The sequence below is a fragment of the Apiotrichum porosum genome, assembly GCF_003942205.1.
Source record: "Apiotrichum porosum strain DSM 27194 chromosome Unknown scaffold_1, whole genome shotgun sequence".
Taxonomy (NCBI): domain Eukaryota; kingdom Fungi; phylum Basidiomycota; class Tremellomycetes; order Trichosporonales; family Trichosporonaceae; genus Apiotrichum; species Apiotrichum porosum.
In genome coordinates this window covers 1,830,818-1,849,002 of record NW_021167108.1, presented here as the reverse complement: position 1 = coordinate 1,849,002, position 18,185 = coordinate 1,830,818, and the positions used below count along the sequence as shown (strand labels likewise).

At 60.0% G+C, this 18,185-nt stretch overlaps 7 protein-coding genes across 7 annotated transcripts; 4 read left to right on the top strand and 3 right to left on the bottom strand.

The window, feature by feature from the left end:
• Positions 1–956: 956 nt before the first annotated feature.
• EHS24_000658 (uncharacterized protein) lies at positions 957–3,354 on the bottom strand (the record flags this gene model as incomplete). The annotated part of the gene is made up of 8 exons (XM_028616482.1): positions 957–979; positions 1,020–1,121; positions 1,184–1,577; positions 1,635–1,905; positions 2,183–2,277; positions 2,331–2,725; positions 2,787–2,893; positions 3,080–3,354. The coding sequence occupies 8 exons, from the start codon at positions 3,352–3,354 to the stop codon at positions 957–959; spliced, it is 1,662 nt and encodes a 553-aa protein (XP_028480339.1).
• A 364-nt stretch (positions 3,355–3,718) lies between these two features.
• Positions 3,719–6,540, top strand: EHS24_000657 (uncharacterized protein; the record flags this gene model as incomplete). Its single annotated transcript, XM_028616481.1, has 5 exons — positions 3,719–3,770; positions 4,089–4,852; positions 4,900–5,190; positions 5,235–6,381; positions 6,431–6,540. 5 exons carry the CDS (start codon positions 3,719–3,721, stop codon positions 6,538–6,540), a joined length of 2,364 nt encoding a protein of 787 aa, XP_028480338.1.
• A 367-nt stretch (positions 6,541–6,907) lies between these two features.
• EHS24_000656 (uncharacterized protein) lies at positions 6,908–7,807 on the bottom strand (the record flags this gene model as incomplete). The annotated part of the gene is made up of 4 exons (XM_028616480.1): positions 6,908–6,925; positions 6,977–7,164; positions 7,283–7,699; positions 7,804–7,807. 4 exons carry the CDS (start codon positions 7,805–7,807, stop codon positions 6,908–6,910), a joined length of 627 nt encoding a protein of 208 aa, XP_028480337.1.
• A 710-nt stretch (positions 7,808–8,517) lies between these two features.
• Positions 8,518–11,837, top strand: EHS24_000655 (uncharacterized protein; the record flags this gene model as incomplete). The annotated part of the gene is made up of 9 exons (XM_028616479.1): positions 8,518–8,637; positions 8,688–8,940; positions 8,977–9,090; positions 9,145–9,894; positions 9,947–10,009; positions 10,036–10,149; positions 10,207–10,487; positions 10,532–11,678; positions 11,728–11,837. 9 exons carry the CDS (start codon positions 8,518–8,520, stop codon positions 11,835–11,837), a joined length of 2,952 nt encoding a protein of 983 aa, XP_028480336.1.
• A 367-nt stretch (positions 11,838–12,204) lies between these two features.
• Positions 12,205–13,104, bottom strand: EHS24_000654 (uncharacterized protein; the record flags this gene model as incomplete). The annotated part of the gene is made up of 4 exons (XM_028616478.1): positions 12,205–12,222; positions 12,274–12,461; positions 12,580–12,996; positions 13,101–13,104. 4 exons carry the CDS (start codon positions 13,102–13,104, stop codon positions 12,205–12,207), a joined length of 627 nt encoding a protein of 208 aa, XP_028480335.1.
• A 710-nt stretch (positions 13,105–13,814) lies between these two features.
• EHS24_000653 (uncharacterized protein) lies at positions 13,815–16,102 on the top strand (the record flags this gene model as incomplete). The annotated part of the gene is made up of 6 exons (XM_028616477.1): positions 13,815–13,821; positions 13,944–14,387; positions 14,442–15,484; positions 15,521–15,558; positions 15,609–15,891; positions 16,097–16,102. The coding sequence occupies 6 exons, from the start codon at positions 13,815–13,817 to the stop codon at positions 16,100–16,102; spliced, it is 1,821 nt and encodes a 606-aa protein (XP_028480334.1).
• A 790-nt stretch (positions 16,103–16,892) lies between these two features.
• On the top strand, positions 16,893–18,144 carry EHS24_000652 (uncharacterized protein; the record flags this gene model as incomplete). Its single annotated transcript, XM_028616476.1, has 5 exons — positions 16,893–17,042; positions 17,102–17,229; positions 17,293–17,565; positions 17,675–17,945; positions 17,995–18,144. 5 exons carry the CDS (start codon positions 16,893–16,895, stop codon positions 18,142–18,144), a joined length of 972 nt encoding a protein of 323 aa, XP_028480333.1.
• Between the last annotated feature and the right edge of the window lie 41 nt (positions 18,145–18,185).

The window sequence follows — 18,185 nt, the reverse complement described above, 5'->3', positions numbered from 1 at the left end:
CAATTAGCCTTTAGGCCCAGCACGTTCTTTTCGCCAACGGATGGCACAGTTTGACAAATCACTCACCAAAGGCAAGAAGACCGTCAACACAAAGGGTGGATGGCCATGAATGGGACGATGTTAACGCGTTGCAAACGCTGAGCCGGATGTCAGCACCCCAAAGGGTCAGAATTCAACTGCCGCCACGCTCGCGGTTCATGAGACGCGAGACCCGGGACTTCGATCCGTAACTCACGAACAAAGAGAGGTTGAATCCGCAACAAAATAACGTTTGTAGTGGAGAACAATGAGGAGCAGATGAGGGTGAGAACAGTGACAAGGATGTTGTCCTCACGTTGCGCAATTGCGCCCCGTCGTGCCCGGGTCAGAATGACACTCCAAAAGAACCATGAGACAGACCCTAACACTGCCCGCGATCCCGCGATCTGTGTGTGCGCTGTGCATAAACGCAGCCATTCTGTGACAGTTCGTTCGTCGCAAGGCTGTCTCCAGTCCCCGTCGGCCAGGTAGGCACTCATTTCCTCCGGTACGCCATCTGCCGCATCATGTACACAAGCGAGATGCGGAATGGGTCACAAAGGAAGACTCATGGCTACATAGGTATATGCGGCTGCTGTGGTGTATTCAACCAGGCAAGCACTGGTGAGCATTGTAGAGGCGCTGAGGGAAGAGCGCGTTGACAGAATCTCAGATTCCAAAGCTCAAAACGAGTCTTCAGAGCTATCAAGGGTACAAACGTACATACATACAGTGTCGTGAGCCCAACAACGCAACAGCCCTCCGTGTACCTCCATGGCTATTCGGTCATCACTTTACGTTACATGCTTTACATGCTGGCAACATTTCTATCAAGCTCCTTGTTCACTTGCTCAATGTAATACACTTTTCTAGCCCGTTGACCGCCTCGCATCCATCCACTTGAGGGCACCGCCTTGCACAGCGTGACGCCCAAGCCTCTACGCATACTCCAAGCATTGCTCTGTGGGCTCAGCACAGGTTCAGCAAACAGTGAGACTTACGGCAAATCACAAATGCCGCTGGGTTGCGTGTCTCGCAGTGGACGCAACTCCACGGGGCAGTGGGCTTGGTGTAACCGGAATTCCTGTCGAACGTACATTGGTCTTGGTCCATCAGTTCCCCTTCTCGGTTTGAATAGAAGTCGCCATATCACACGACAACTCACGGCAGAAGACGTTGACGGCCGAATTCTGGGCCTGGCAGCGCGCACACTCCCATTGGGCGGTGGTGCCAGACGAGGAGGAAGACGCGTTCGAGACGTCCCAGGTCGGCGGACGGGAGGACGACGAGCCAACGTTGTAGTCGTTGGACTCGTCCTCGTCAGGATCCAACACAACGCGGCGGCGCTTTGGAGCGACGATGCTGGGGCCAGGGGCAGACTTGTCGTCGTCGTCGTCATCGTCGTCGTCAGGATCCGCGATGACCCGGGGACGCTTCGTAATGTCCAAGGAGCTTGCCCCGGGCTCATCATCGTCGTCCTCGTCGTCCGAGATGATGTACAGGCTGCGCTGCACGGGAAAGCTCGGCCCCGCCTCGTCGTCGTCCGATTCGTCCGGCGCCTGCTCTTTGTTAGCCGTGGAATCGTGCAGGGGGAACAGTCCTGGAAGGGGGCGTACCTCGTCATCGTCGCTTGACATCGTCAAGTTGACGTATTCGGTCTGGCCGGCGTCCGATCGCGCGGCCGATGGCCTCGCAGGAGCCGATTTCGCCTTGTTCCGCACGCTCACGAGGTACTGGAGCCTTTTGGGGCGGCCTGAGTGGAAATTGCCAGATGGGTGGCTGTACTCGGCGCCGCCCTTGACCTTGGTACCCGTGGAGCGGAACTGCCACTCAGAGAGATACGAGACGAAGGTTTTCCAATCGCCCCGGATGTTCCACTGAGGAATGCTGTACTCATTAGCATCAACGCTTCAGGTGGACCCGTCAGCTCGCATGGCCTCGCGGGCGAAGCGGGACTTGTGCTCGATGCGAAACACCGTGTCCGTCACCCAGAAGCACAGTCCCGCACCGGGTTGGCCCATGCGCGGCGACGAATCCAGGAGAGCCAGCAGTTTCTCGCTGGTCGTCGCCGCCGACTTGGCAACCTTTTTCTGCGACTCAATGTCGGAGAGCCGAGAACGGTTGCCGCGACGAAAGAGACCTGCTGGGTCCTGGTACCAGGCACGACCGTTGGGCAGGGTCGTACGCTGGAGGTTGAGCGTGCGCGTCGTCGCGTTGAGGATCACCTGGCGGTTCTCCTCGTGGCGCGCGAACAGGGTCCTGAAATATGTCAGCGCAGAACCCTGGAGGCCTGGAGATTGCTGTTGACTCACTCGACGTCCGGGTTTATAGCGGGCCGCGTCAACGAGGACGAAGCCCCTGCCACGGGGACGAGAGGCAACCGTTCGGAGCTCCTCGTGGAGGCCGCTGCCCTCCTGGTCAACGATCACGTCAAAGATGTACTTGAGTACCTTGACGGAACGCGAGTCGGAACCGCTTGCCCTACCAAACCCGGCCTTGACGCAGCTGAGGCGAGGTGGGGCCGGAGCTCGAAGTGCGGCATTGTCCCTCGAGAGGGCCAGTTCTTGGTTGTGGAGGGCTTTGACGGCCCTCAAGTGGGTGCGAAAGTCGCTGTCATGGTGCATTGTCTCGGCAGTACTGGGCAGTCGCTCAGGGATCAGGGACACGGTTGAAGTCCATGACCTGAATTCTGGTGATGCTGAGGCAGCTGCGGTTTCCGTTAGCTCTTCGGACCAGGCACCGGCTGCCTTTCAAGGCGTTCAACAGACAGTGTTTGGAGTGTGCGTTTTGGGTGTGTAAAGGGTGCAGGGAGGACGGGGGGGTGGACCAGCGGGTGCCATTCTTCGAGCCGCCCTTCAAGATGGTGTCAAGGGCGCTGCGATCGTCGCGAAGGAAGCCACTCGCTGGTCGGCACCACTCGCCGCCGTCGCCAAAGAGTGGCTTGTAGTCGGTCATCCGAAAGCCCCAGTTATTCAAGTTGTAGTTGAAATTTGACCACCCTCCAATGACGCCCCACTTCCCAATGCTGTGGTGTCCGCACTTGCCAGGCGGAGTGACTCACACCACGCGGCCAGCAAACTGTGGGCGATGGACAATACGGAAACGGTCCGGGCCAGACCAGTAGATGTTGGTGTCGGCGGGATCGCTGATGGCATCGTGCAGGGGGTAAAGCATGTTGGGCGACTTTGAGGTTTTCTTGACCTTGCGAGCCTCCCAGCGCTGAGGGGGTTCCGGCACGCCGCTTCCCACAACCATGAGTTTTTTGGCTGTTTCGAACCACTTCTCCTCGAACGACTTGGGGGGTGGACTGGTGATGGGGGTTTGGGCAGAGGGCATGGTGGTGTCGAGTTGTTTGGGTGGTTGGACAAGAGCAAGTGGGTGATGGGTTGAGATGGGGATTGTGTGCGCCCACGGTACCACGGTCGTCTTGGCCTGCAGCATTGTCACACCAGTCAGCACGACGGATACAGAATGACGACCGACCGGAGGGCAACGGGGCATCCAGCCCCCGAGGGGGGGGGGGGGAACACGAGACGCGGACAGACACACCCGTGCATGCCACACACACACGCGCGCGCGAGACAGGCGTCACGCTCCGCCCCCCCCCCCCCCCCCTAACCCGCCAACCCGACGCTCTCCCAGGATCCCAGACGCAAAGACGGCCGAGACCCCGCCGGCCCTCCGGACTCTGCCCTCGTCCATGCGCATCTTTTTTGCTGAACAGAACAGAGCAGCGATGAATTCTGAGGTCTGTACGTAGGTGTACGAATGAAATTTCATAGGGTCACAGGAAGGCTGGAAGTACATGCTCCTTTAGGGGGGGGGTGGGGCCGGAAGGGATGATTCCGTCCTTTGAAGGCTTCGCCGTCACGACAAGGAAGACAGGCTGCGTGGCGCCACACGCGGTATCAAATCCATCCCGACCCGTCAAATCCAGTATTTAAGTTGGAATTTCCGGACTTTTACTTCTTCACTCTGCATCCTTCTTCAGTCCGGCACTGAAGACCATGAAAGGTTTACAAGGCGTGACCCAACTAAAAGGTCACTGCTACTGCTCCTGGACGCACCAGCTCTCACCGGCCAGCAAACTTTCTCGCCTCTCCACCACCACCCCTGCTTGACCCGGCGCTGCGGCCCCGGGCCAGGTCATTCTCGCTCCCGCTCTCCTCTCGACCTTTCGACCTCCTCAGCCCCCTCAGCCTCCTCAACCGCCTCAACCTCTCTCCTCTCACATTCGCTCCCTCGTCTCCTGGCTCCCGTTCCTCCCGACTCTGGGCTGCGCGGGCCGCGCCCAACGTCACTCTTCCTTTCCCTCTTCCTTCCCGGCCACCACCTGGGGCGCCCAACTGCCCCCACTCTCGCAATTCCCGGCCACCATGGCCCTCGTTCTTTCTGTCCGCCAGTGAAACCCGAGAGACTGTCTGAGGGAGCTGGCCCCTCTAAGACGTCTCTCGCACGCGCACCCTCCACCGAGGTTGAGCGCGTTGTACTCAAAAACTCTGGATATGGCATCGAGCTGCCCGAGGAGGAGGAGAATGTCGACTTTGACGACATGGAGGAGGAGGAGGATGCGGTGAGAGTCGACGGAGGTGATGAAGAGGAGGGCCGAATCCGCGCTGCGTCCTCGGCAGCTGCCGCGACCACCTTGGCGGAGCGCTTCTGGGAGCAGGATGAGCCTGGTCGTCGCCTCCTTTGTGAGTACCCTTATGACAACGTCGAGGTCAACCGCGGATCGACACCGACGAGCGCGAGGAGAAGTACCCGTCGAGGCGCCCGGAGAGCACCGCCCACAAGACTCGACCTCCCGACGTCGATTGCCAGGCCGATGTTTCCAGTGAGTTTGAGTGGCTTACAACATCGGGTCAAGGCGTTCGCTGAAAGCATCCCAAAGTGCGCGACCTGACATCATTGATTGGGTACCTCGACACCATTGGTGCTCGGGCAGCGGTGGCGGGCATCCCGGTGCGTGCGTTCATCGAGCGCGCACCACTCGACGAGCTCGTCGGTGCGGCCCCGGTCTTTGCGAGCAAGGTCTGCACGCCGACCATCTCGTGCAGCTTCAAGACCCGCTCGTTCGCACTCACCCTCGGCCAGGCTGTCGACTACCTTGGCCGCCGTCCCCCCCTGCGCCATGGCGCCCTTACACCCGCACTCTTTGAGGACTTCCAGTCGGTTAAAGACAACGTGCTCGGGCACGCTGACTGGGACAAGACAAGGACAAGCTCCAGCTCGCCGTCAAGAGCGGACTTGTCCTTGTCTTCGAGAACGGGTACGGCCGCCCAGGTGCCAGCGCTCCCTTCTCGGCGAATTCGACTCTGGTGGTCGTCGACGGCCGCACGCGCGAGTCGCACGCCGACCTCGACGCCCTCCACCGTCTCGCCATTCGCTGCACGGGCAAGAACTTTGGCCACACCACATCGCGAACAATGTTCGCCAACCCCAACCCCGCGGGAGCCACCACTGCCCAGCTCAAGGCCGCTGGTAACCTCTACCAGGTCGTCAGCAAGGTCCGCCGCTCGGCCCTCCCCCTCGGCGGTTCAGCCGTCGCGGCCCCCTTTAACCGCGACGGCTCGCTCCACATTGTTCGCCAGCTTGGCCAAGCCTTTCTCGACCGTGTGCGCGCGATGGCGGCCAACACGGCGCGCTCGACCACTCGCTCCGTGGCGGTCACCGAGGACCTCGCTCTGGGCGGCAAAACCATCAAGGCCGAGTATCGCGCCTGGTCGGGAACGCCCGAGGCTTGCCGCCAGATCCTCCGCGACTCCTCCTCCTCCTCTGCCCCCCCCCCCCCCCCCCCCCCCCCCGAGTCGGTCATCCCGGGGCACCAGTACGCCGCCGTTCTCGAGGCGTTCGGCAGGCTCTACCCCAAACGGGGTGGATGCCTGTTCACCCTCCTCGCCGGCGTCATCCCTTCCGCCGTCCCCACCTTCTCCTCGGTCGTCTGGACGATCAAGCTCGACGGTGTCGTGTACAACTCGTACATGCACACCTCGGACTCGTTCTCGCCAGCGACCTTGGCCCTCGCTCCTCGTCTACGTCTCGACCCCGCCGTCGCCCGTATGGCGCTCCTCCGCCTTGGGCGCACCTTTGCCGACATTACCGTCAGCAACGAGGTGTCAAGGCCCGAGCCCAACTCGGTTAGGGTCCGACGCGAGTACCTCGAGCTCCCCTCGATCTCGCGGTACTTCGTCACTGCCTTCCGCACCCTCGGCCACCGTCCAGACACCTGGTCCGCAGTTGGCCTCGACACCAGGCTTCCCCAGCTGGCCAAGCACTGCGGTGTTGTTCAAGACCAGCTCGACAAGCTGTGGCTTATGTCGCAGAGGCTGGCATGTGTCGAGGGACTGTACACTTGCCCCCATCGTGAGCGGCATAGTGCGCAGCTCGCCTTGAGATCGAATGGTCACCACAGAGCTTGTTGTCACAGAGGCCGAAGACGAAGTACGAGCGCTGGCCACGGGCGCGGGGACGATCTTGCGGCCGAGGAAGAACACGCCCTCGGAATTGAATGGAACAGACTGACCAGTCGCGCTTGACACAGTCGTAGCACCTGGCGTGGCGTGCTTCGCGGTGGTGACGACCGTACGTGTGAGGCGTTGAGCTGCCATGCGCTGCGCTCGCGTGATGCCGGCCAGGTCGGCAGCGAGCAGCAGCTGCTGAGTGTTGAGAGCTGCACCACAAAGTCCTTGCCCACACGGCTCATCGCCACCAAGCGAATCCGATCGAGTATATCCGGTTCTGCACTTGACCTGGCGGCCATGATGACCAGTGACTCGTCTGCCTTAAAAGGCGACGTGTCAAATATGGACTTGTACTCGGTCTCGTAGATGACGACCAGATCATGGCGGATCGCCAGGTCAGGCATGTCACGCACGCCTGACTTGTGTCATCACGTTTTGCGAAACCGCTAATGTGTTGTCAGTCACTATAATGCAAGTATCGAGTTTTGCCAACTTACATTCGTCATCATCCACCAGCGCGGGTGCGAAGGCTCCGGTTCGCGGTCGGCACGAGTGTCGTTCCGCTCGAGCTCGAGGTAGGTCGCAGCTTGCGCCGGAGTGAGGAGGAGGGTCTTAAGGGCACGACCCACTTTGATCTCGGCGTCAAGGTTGATCGGCGGACCACCTCGGTCATCTTGACGATACTCTGCAGGGTCAGGCCAACGGCGATGGCTGCGGGGACGAGGTTCACGAGCAGACGAACCAACGAGTCGAGCACACGCACTACAGTGATTAATACATTGTTCCACTCAAGGGTGACTCACTAGAGGGGTCCGCTTGACAAAGCACGTCAAGGTGGCGAGACCTGGCAACCGAGTTCTCGGCCTCGCGATGGGGGTAAGCTTGGTCTCGCTCCTCGAGGTACGTTTTTGCGGAGGGGCGGTGGGTGGTGCGGCTGGTTGAGAACCACCACCACAGGATGTAGTTGTGGACCCATTGCGCATCACCGGACGCCGGCAGGGTTGGGGGAACGCGGGATGTTGGATGCCCGACGTACTCGTCGTCAACTCCCTCGTCTTCATTAGCTTCCCATGCTGGGTCCGAGTCCGGGGCCAACGTTTTATAGCCGAGTCCCAGGGAGCCATGGTCTGCTGAGAAAAGGGAGGTGGGGTTCGGGTGGATAGGCTGTTCCGCGAGCTTCTTGAGGTCCTCGGACGAGAAGCTTGCGGCCGAATACGAGACTGTGGTGTTGGTCGGCTCAACCGCGTTGGCGGGAGCCGACAGTTGCTGTTGTACACTAGAGGGGCCCGGTCCCTCGGGTTTACGGGGCTGACAGTTTAGAGACGCATGGTTTGAGATGTTGAAGTGGGGTACTTAAAGCACCCCAGTGGAGGTGGACGAGATCCAAACTTGAGCTGGTGCCCAGGTGCCGCCCTTGCCGAGAGGACGGGTCGACGAGTAAGGCGTGAGGTAACGATGATACCGCAGGCTCAGGTGAAGGCGAGGAAGCGAGAAGTCGAGAAGTGCCAGTAGTGGAACAGGGGAGGCAAGAGGAGGATGACGAGAGAAATAGGCTTCCCAGAGCTCAGGTGGTGGATACCGGGTGGTAGACCTGCGTGACGAGATGGAGAATGTTGAGGAGGTAGTGGGGTCTGTCGGAATGGAGAAGAATTTAGAGTGAAAGATATACGGAAATTACAATTTAAATACTAGATATGAGGGTATATTTGAGACCGTGTGTGGCACACACCAACAGGGTCGTGATCTGACACGGGGCCGCGGCGCCGGGTCGAGCAAGCGTGAGGGGTGAGAGGCGCAAATGCGAGCGCACAAGCGGTGAGATCTTGATGAGCAATTGCGAGCGACCCGGACTGCCGAGCAACGCCAAGTCGTTGTTGGTGTTGCGCCACACGGTATCAAATGCGCCCTCATATCTAGTACTTAATCCTTGTAATTCCCGTAGTTATTCTTCATTCTGCATTCTTCTTCATTCCGATAGTGGTATGTGGTGCCTGCGTCGAGAACACTTGCTGACCATTGAGTGAACGATCTCCTGGCCATGGACAGTACGCTCCGCAACATTCACGCTGCGGCGACCCCCACGTTCACGACTGCCGTTCGGCGCTCGGCCAGACCGCGATCAATCCCCACCACTCGCCAAGAACACACCGACCGCACTGTCTGCCAGTAGAGCCCGGGAGACCGTCTGCTGGTGCTGGCCCCTCTAAGACGTCTTGCGCTCGCGCTCCCTCCAACGAGGTCGAGCGGGCCAACTCACACCACAACCGTGATTCCCAACTCAGCGATGCGAAGCTCCCATGTGGATACTCTTTCGAGACCCCTGCACCAGAGGGTCACGACGATTTTGACGACGTTGATATCAATGAACCCGATGATCGCTCCCCGCCTCAACAGCAAAACGCGGTTGACCACCAGGTTGTGGCATTTTGGTTCTCCACCACCCGCCCTGTTCCTCGCTCTCGTGAGTTGCGTAAAGTCTTCAAAGCTAACCTTCTAGAAGTCGTGGGCATGAGCAAGGAACAACTGAACACCTTATACCCACCTATAAAAGCAGAAAACAACGTCCTCGCCACGCGGCACCTGGACCTTACCTGCCAGGGCGACCCCAGCAGTGAGTCCGCCATTGACATCGTCAAGTTTAGGATCCTCGACTAACTTTGTGCAGTGCGTGGCACCGATGCAGTGGTGCGCACCCTTGCCAACATCATTGCAACATTCGGGCCTCAGCGTGTTCGCGCCGACGTCGAGTCCGCATCTCTTAACCGCCTCCTCAATCTGGCCGCAGTCGTCGAGCAGCAGGTCGAAACCCCAGAAATCTGCAGCCACACGCGGACCCGCACCCTCGTGCTCCACCCGCGCCAAGCTGCAGAGTACCTGAGGCGCCAGCGGCCTGCTTGTCCCGGTGCATTCCCACCCGCCCTTGTCGACTGCGAGGAAGCTGCGAAGCAAGGAGCTCTCCTGCACACCGGCTATGTCCGTGACCTGCTCGAATTCGTTCAGCGTCACGACTTGGTCCTTGTGTACGAGAACCAGTTTGTCAGCGCTTCTGATAATGTCACGTTTGCTGCCGACGAGACGCATGTGGTCCTCGACACACGCTCGGCAGCCGACGCGCACGTCCTACACAAAATACGCACCCTTGCCAGGAGACGGCACGGCACCGACTTCGCTCATCCAGACTCAGGCTTCGACCTAGTCAACCCACAGCCCTGGCGAGCGTCGTCTGTCCAGCTTGACGGTGCTGCGCGCATCGCTGCTGTCACGGCCACGCTCCGCCGAACCTCACCGCCGACGACCGTACCGGCCGAGGCACTCCCCTTCAACAAGGATGCCTCGCTTCACGTTATCCGTCAACTGGGCACCAAGCTCCAGCACCGGGTCCTTGCGATGCCGCGCTCCACATCCGCAGACCTCAGTGACCCGGTGACCGTGAGAGGAGGGCCGAATCCGCGCTGCGTCCTCGGCAGCTGCCGCGACCACCTTGGCGGAGCGCTTCTGGGAGCAGGATGAGCCTGGTCGTCGCCTCCTTTGTGAGTACCCTTATGACAACGTCGAGGTCAACCGCGGATCGACACCGACGAGCGCGAGGAGAAGTACCCGTCGAGGCGCCCGGAGAGCACCGCCCACAAGACTCGACCTCCCGACGTCGATTGCCAGGCCGATGTTTCCAGTGAGTTTGAGTGGCTTACAACATCGGGTCAAGGCGTTCGCTGAAAGCATCCCAAAGTGCGCGACCTGACATCATTGATTGGGTACCTCGACACCATTGGTGCTCGGGCAGCGGTGGCGGGCATCCCGGTGCGTGCGTTCATCGAGCGCGCACCACTCGACGAGCTCGTCGGTGCGGCCCCGGTCTTTGCGAGCAAGGTCTGCACGCCGACCATCTCGTGCAGCTTCAAGACCCGCTCGTTCGCACTCACCCTCGGCCAGGCTGTCGACTACCTTGGCCGCCGTCCCCCCCTGCGCCATGGCGCCCTTACACCCGCACTCTTTGAGGACTTCCAGTCGGTTAAAGACAACGTGCTCGGGCACGCTGACTGGGACAAGACAAGGACAAGCTCCAGCTCGCCGTCAAGAGCGGACTTGTCCTTGTCTTCGAGAACGGGTACGGCCGCCCAGGTGCCAGCGCTCCCTTCTCGGCGAATTCGACTCTGGTGGTCGTCGACGGCCGCACGCGCGAGTCGCACGCCGACCTCGACGCCCTCCACCGTCTCGCCATTCGCTGCACGGGCAAGAACTTTGGCCACACCACATCGCGAACAATGTTCGCCAACCCCAACCCCGCGGGAGCCACCACTGCCCAGCTCAAGGCCGCTGGTAACCTCTACCAGGTCGTCAGCAAGGTCCGCCGCTCGGCCCTCCCCCTCGGCGGTTCAGCCGTCGCGGCCCCCTTTAACCGCGACGGCTCGCTCCACATTGTTCGCCAGCTTGGCCAAGCCTTTCTCGACCGTGTGCGCGCGATGGCGGCCAACACGGCGCGCTCGACCACTCGCTCCGTGGCGGTCACCGAGGACCTCGCTCTGGGCGGCAAAACCATCAAGGCCGAGTATCGCGCCTGGTCGGGAACGCCCGAGGCTTGCCGCCAGATCCTCCGCGACTCCTCCTCCTCCTCTGCCCCCCCCCCCCCCCCCCCCCCCCCCGAGTCGGTCATCCCGGGGCACCAGTACGCCGCCGTTCTCGAGGCGTTCGGCAGGCTCTACCCCAAACGGGGTGGATGCCTGTTCACCCTCCTCGCCGGCGTCATCCCTTCCGCCGTCCCCACCTTCTCCTCGGTCGTCTGGACGATCAAGCTCGACGGTGTCGTGTACAACTCGTACATGCACACCTCGGACTCGTTCTCGCCAGCGACCTTGGCCCTCGCTCCTCGTCTACGTCTCGACCCCGCCGTCGCCCGTATGGCGCTCCTCCGCCTTGGGCGCACCTTTGCCGACATTACCGTCAGCAACGAGGTGTCAAGGCCCGAGCCCAACTCGGTTAGGGTCCGACGCGAGTACCTCGAGCTCCCCTCGATCTCGCGGTACTTCGTCACTGCCTTCCGCACCCTCGGCCACCGTCCAGACACCTGGTCCGCAGTTGGCCTCGACACCAGGCTTCCCCAGCTGGCCAAGCACTGCGGTGTTGTTCAAGACCAGCTCGACAAGCTGTGGCTTATGTCGCAGAGGCTGGCATGTGTCGAGGGACTGTACACTTGCCCCCATCGTGAGCGGCATAGTGCGCAGCTCGCCTTGAGATCGAATGGTCACCACAGAGCTTGTTGTCACAGAGGCCGAAGACGAAGTACGAGCGCTGGCCACGGGCGCGGGGACGATCTTGCGGCCGAGGAAGAACACGCCCTCGGAATTGAATGGAACAGACTGACCAGTCGCGCTTGACACAGTCGTAGCACCTGGCGTGGCGTGCTTCGCGGTGGTGACGACCGTACGTGTGAGGCGTTGAGCTGCCATGCGCTGCGCTCGCGTGATGCCGGCCAGGTCGGCAGCGAGCAGCAGCTGCTGAGTGTTGAGAGCTGCACCACAAAGTCCTTGCCCACACGGCTCATCGCCACCAAGCGAATCCGATCGAGTATATCCGGTTCTGCACTTGACCTGGCGGCCATGATGACCAGTGACTCGTCTGCCTTAAAAGGCGACGTGTCAAATATGGACTTGTACTCGGTCTCGTAGATGACGACCAGATCATGGCGGATCGCCAGGTCAGGCATGTCACGCACGCCTGACTTGTGTCATCACGTTTTGCGAAACCGCTAATGTGTTGTCAGTCACTATAATGCAAGTATCGAGTTTTGCCAACTTACATTCGTCATCATCCACCAGCGCGGGTGCGAAGGCTCCGGTTCGCGGTCGGCACGAGTGTCGTTCCGCTCGAGCTCGAGGTAGGTCGCAGCTTGCGCCGGAGTGAGGAGGAGGGTCTTAAGGGCACGACCCACTTTGATCTCGGCGTCAAGGTTGATCGGCGGACCACCTCGGTCATCTTGACGATACTCTGCAGGGTCAGGCCAACGGCGATGGCTGCGGGGACGAGGTTCACGAGCAGACGAACCAACGAGTCGAGCACACGCACTACAGTGATTAATACATTGTTCCACTCAAGGGTGACTCACTAGAGGGGTCCGCTTGACAAAGCACGTCAAGGTGGCGAGACCTGGCAACCGAGTTCTCGGCCTCGCGATGGGGGTAAGCTTGGTCTCGCTCCTCGAGGTACGTTTTTGCGGAGGGGCGGTGGGTGGTGCGGCTGGTTGAGAACCACCACCACAGGATGTAGTTGTGGACCCATTGCGCATCACCGGACGCCGGCAGGGTTGGGGGAACGCGGGATGTTGGATGCCCGACGTACTCGTCGTCAACTCCCTCGTCTTCATTAGCTTCCCATGCTGGGTCCGAGTCCGGGGCCAACGTTTTATAGCCGAGTCCCAGGGAGCCATGGTCTGCTGAGAAAAGGGAGGTGGGGTTCGGGTGGATAGGCTGTTCCGCGAGCTTCTTGAGGTCCTCGGACGAGAAGCTTGCGGCCGAATACGAGACTGTGGTGTTGGTCGGCTCAACCGCGTTGGCGGGAGCCGACAGTTGCTGTTGTACACTAGAGGGGCCCGGTCCCTCGGGTTTACGGGGCTGACAGTTTAGAGACGCATGGTTTGAGATGTTGAAGTGGGGTACTTAAAGCACCCCAGTGGAGGTGGACGAGATCCAAACTTGAGCTGGTGCCCAGGTGCCGCCCTTGCCGAGAGGACGGGTCGACGAGTAAGGCGTGAGGTAACGATGATACCGCAGGCTCAGGTGAAGGCGAGGAAGCGAGAAGTCGAGAAGTGCCAGTAGTGGAACAGGGGAGGCAAGAGGAGGATGACGAGAGAAATAGGCTTCCCAGAGCTCAGGTGGTGGATACCGGGTGGTAGACCTGCGTGACGAGATGGAGAATGTTGAGGAGGTAGTGGGGTCTGTCGGAATGGAGAAGAATTTAGAGTGAAAGATATACGGAAATTACAATTTAAATACTAGATATGAGGGTATATTTGAGACCGTGTGTGGCACACACCAACAGGGTCGTGATCTGACACGGGGCCGCGGCGCCGGGTCGAGCAAGCGTGAGGGGTGAGAGGCGCAAATGCGAGCGCACAAGCGGTGAGATCTTGATGAGCAATTGCGAGCGACCCGGACTGCCGAGCAACGCCAAGTCGTTGTTGGTGTTGCGCCACACGGTATCAAATGCGCCCTCATATCTAGTACTTAATCCTTGTAATTCCCGTAGTTATTCTTCATTCTGCATTCTTCTTCATTCCGATAGTGGTATGTGGTGCCTGCGTCGAGAACACTTGCTGACCATTGAGTGAACGATCTCCTGGCCATGGACAGTACGCTCCGCAACATTCACGCTGCGGCGACCCCCACGTTCACGACTGCCGTTCGGCGCTCGGCCAGACCGCGATCAATCCCCACCACTCGCCAAGAACACACCGACCGCACTGTCTGCCAGTAGAGCCCGGGAGACCGTCTGCTGGTGCTGGCCCCTCTAAGACGTCTTGCGCTCGCGCTCCCTCCAACGAGGTCGAGCGGGCCAACTCACACCACAACCGTGATTCCCAACTCAGCGATGCGAAGCTCCCATGTGGATACTCTTTCGAGACCCCTGCACCAGAGGGTCACGACGATTTTGACGACGTTGATATCAATGAACCCGATGATCGCTCCCCGCCTCAACAGCAAAACGCGGTTGACCACCAGGTTGTGGCATTTTGGTTCTCCACCACCCGCCCTGTTCCTCGCTCTCGTGAGTTGCGTAAAGTCTTCAAAGCTAACCTTCTAGAAGTCGTGGGCATGAGCAAGGAACAACTGAACACCTTATACCCACCTATAAAAGCAGAAAACAACGTCCTCGCCACGCGGCACCTGGACCTTACCTGCCAGGGCGACCCCAGCAGTGAGTCCGCCATTGACATCGTCAAGTTTAGGATCCTCGACTAACTTTGTGCAGTGCGTGGCACCGATGCAGTGGTGCGCACCCTTGCCAACATCATTGCAACATTCGGGCCTCAGCGTGTTCGCGCCGACGTCGAGTCCGCATCTCTTAACCGCCTCCTCAATCTGGCCGCAGTCGTCGAGCAGCAGGTCGAAACCCCAGAAATCTGCAGCCACACGCGGACCCGCACCCTCGTGCTCCACCCGCGCCAAGCTGCAGAGTACCTGAGGCGCCAGCGGCCTGCTTGTCCCGGTGCATTCCCACCCGCCCTTGTCGACTGCGAGGAAGCTGCGAAGCAAGGAGCTCTCCTGCACACCGGCTATGTCCGTGACCTGCTCGAATTCGTTCAGCGTCACGACTTGGTCCTTGTGTACGAGAACCAGTTTGTCAGCGCTTCTGATAATGTCACGTTTGCTGCCGACGAGACGCATGTGGTCCTCGACACACGCTCGGCAGCCGACGCGCACGTCCTACACAAAATACGCACCCTTGCCAGGAGACGGCACGGCACCGACTTCGCTCATCCAGACTCAGGCTTCGACCTAGTCAACCCACAGCCCTGGCGAGCGTCGTCTGTCCAGCTTGACGGTGCTGCGCGCATCGCTGCTGTCACGGCCACGCTCCGCCGAACCTCACCGCCGACGACCGTACCGGCCGAGGCACTCCCCTTCAACAAGGATGCCTCGCTTCACGTTATCCGTCAACTGGGCACCAAGCTCCAGCACCGGGTCCTTGCGATGCCGCGCTCCACATCCGCAGACCTCAGTGACCCGGTGACCGTGGACCAGCCACTGGTCCTCAACCGCGTCAAGGTCGTCAATGCCACCTTCCGCGCTTGGGCCGGCACTCCCCAGCAGTGTCGCCAGAAGCAAGCCGAGCTTGCTGGCAGTGTGGTGCCACGAGAGCGCACAAGCGCCAGCGACGCCTATGCCGCCGGAATCGACTGCGGCGGGCGACTCTTCCCGAAGCGTGGAGGTTGTCTATTGACCCTCTTCCCCACCTGGGCCAGCCACCACTTGCCTCACTTTACAGCCGTCGTGTGGTCCATCGAGGTGGACGTAAGTTTGCGAGCGTGGAGCAAACTAACATTGCAGGGCATCATGTACAACTCCTTTGTGCATGTGTCGAACAAGTACTCGCCGACGACCTTTGCCCTGGCCCGTCAGCTGTGCCTCCGCGGAGCGCAGTTGCAATGATGGCTCTCACCTCGCTCAAGCTGAACGCGGATGGTACCGTCGGCTCGATCCTGCCGGCCGTCTCACAGCCTGCTCCCGGCAACAAGATTCGCCGCATTCGCTACAACCTTGTGTTCAGCACAATCGAGCAGTGGTTTATCGACCAGCTTGTTCTATGGGAAATGGGTTCCAAGCTGTTCAGCGCACTTGGCGCCCATGCGGCCAAGGTCGCCCGTATCGTGGGCCTCAAGGACACCGACATACTCCGTCTCTTCCAGCTCAGCCGCAAGGTTGCGCCAACAACAGAACAAACAACAGTGACGAAGGCGCGCGACGTACAAGCTCGGGAGACACACAAACGCGTGAAGCGGGATGCAGTCGAGTCCTCTGCAGAGCGCGCCGACACAGCAGAGGAAATCCCACTCGCCGGCGCCAGAAAGAGAACTTCGCGAAACTCGAAAACCAGAGCTCCCCTGCCGCCGAGTTGAGTACCAGGGTTAAGTTTGCCATCCCCGACATCCAACGGACACTTGACTGCAAACCGAGAGTAAGAATGGACGTCGGAGTTCATCGATGATTGAAGTAGATTCAGGAAGACCACCTCTGTTCATAGAAGATGCCACCATCGTTGTGAAACAAAGACTGAAATTAAGGGTCTCGTGTGAACGCATACATATGAGCTCACAATGCAAACCTTCCACGGCAATGCGCTTCATGATCGTGGCTGTGGTCGAAGAGACGACGTCGTGGACCTCCAGGTGTCGGTGCGGCGTTCTACATCGGTGAAGGGCCGGCATGTATGGGGCCGCCGGCAGTCTCTGGCAGCTTGCATGGGGCGGCAGGAAATGATCCCGCCGAAATCGCCCCTCACTCATTTCCGAGGAGGTACAGGTCACTGCCATTGAGGACATCAGGCTGGGAGCAGCGCGTCAAATCAGGTCGCGCGAGGTCATAGGTCCACCTACCTGGGTAGGCAGCTCGGGAAAGTCGTAAAGCTCATCCTCACAGTAATTTGAAGACATGGTTCGGTGCGCGGAGCCGGCACCTTTCTGTTTCTGTAAAGAAAAGCACCCTTGGAGGCTCTGGTGACGAGAAGGATGGAAACAAGTTGTCCAAATCGCCTGACCTCACATGAGGGAACCGAAATCAGTCGCGCCCGGCGATAACGGCGTTAATTTATGGCCCCTCAGGGCTACCATACACTCATGTCTCGGCGCGCGTGCTCTCGACCTCTCTCTCCCTCAACCCTGCACAATCTCCCCCGGCCAACTCCCCCACCCCGCTCCCCGATATGTCCTCCGTTCCCATCTCCGAGCTGCAGGACCCCAACAGCGCCTTCCGCCGCCAGATGAGAGAGAACAAGAAGAAGCTCCAGCACCAGATCGATCTCAGGAGGAATGACCCGTCCCGCCAAGCCCCTCTCCCTCAGCGCATCAGCTGCGTCAAGCCCGGCCACGGTGCCGCGCCCCAGAGCGAGTCTCGCTCCAAGAAATACTCTAGCTCGTCATGGACGTCATCGACGACCAGGAGCAGAACATTGCCGAGGAGCGGCTGCGCACCGTTGCGTACGGTCCATGCGGCAAGGGCTTTGTGATTATTGACAACGCCCGTTTCCACCGCGACATTGAGTGAGCCAGTGCCACCCGACACATCTGGCGCAGGTGATGGGGAGCATGCGCTGACACTGCCAGGGAAGATATCTACGAAACCCCTCGCGAGGAGCCGCGCAACCTGATCTTGAACGCGACAAGCAGAACTCTCGCCATCACCCGCACGAGTCTCCCCAACGGTCGAGCGCTCTACGAGGACCCGGACGGTGTCTTCCGCCGCGGTAACCGCGCGGGACTCTCCAAGATCGCGTCGCAGTCCAAGCCTGTGGCGTCAACCATGGGCCTCAAGGAAAAGCTCCATGCCCTTCTCGATTCGTCGCCGCGCATTGGCGAGCCCGGAGCGGGCCTCTGTGGGTGGGTCTCGGAGACAGCCTTCCGAATCACGGACAAAAGTCGATTTGCGAACGACACCATGTGAGCCCCTCGGGACATTGTCAATACTGTTTTGTGCTGACCCAAGCAGCGTGGCTAAGTGGGGAGTTGGAGGTGGTTGGAAAACGTTCACCTCGACCATGTCGGATTGGAACTTCAAAGCAACTGGTAACAAGATCAAGGGCGGAGCGGAATGCAGACACCCTTCCGACAACTTCCGCGCGGGACAACCCAACAAGCTCAAGCTCCTTGTCAATCGGCGCGACAAGTCAGGCGGTGCGAAGAAGTCCGCCCCTAAGAAGGTGGTGGGAGGCGCGTCCAGTGATGAGGAGGAGGTGATGGAAAGCGATGAGGACACCACCGTAAGCCCCCTTTTATCCTTATCCGACGTTGATAGCTCACGACTCACAGTCCATGACCGATGACATTGGCCCCTCCAAGCGACCTCGCACCTATGGTTCGCACTCGTCCGGCGAGCCCGCGCCCAAGAAGAAAGCCCGTACCCGCAAGGGCAAGGAGACTGGCAACTCGGACTCAGACTCGGACTTCCAGATGCTTTGAGCTGGCCATCATGTAGCGCTACACCGTTATGTTCATGTGTT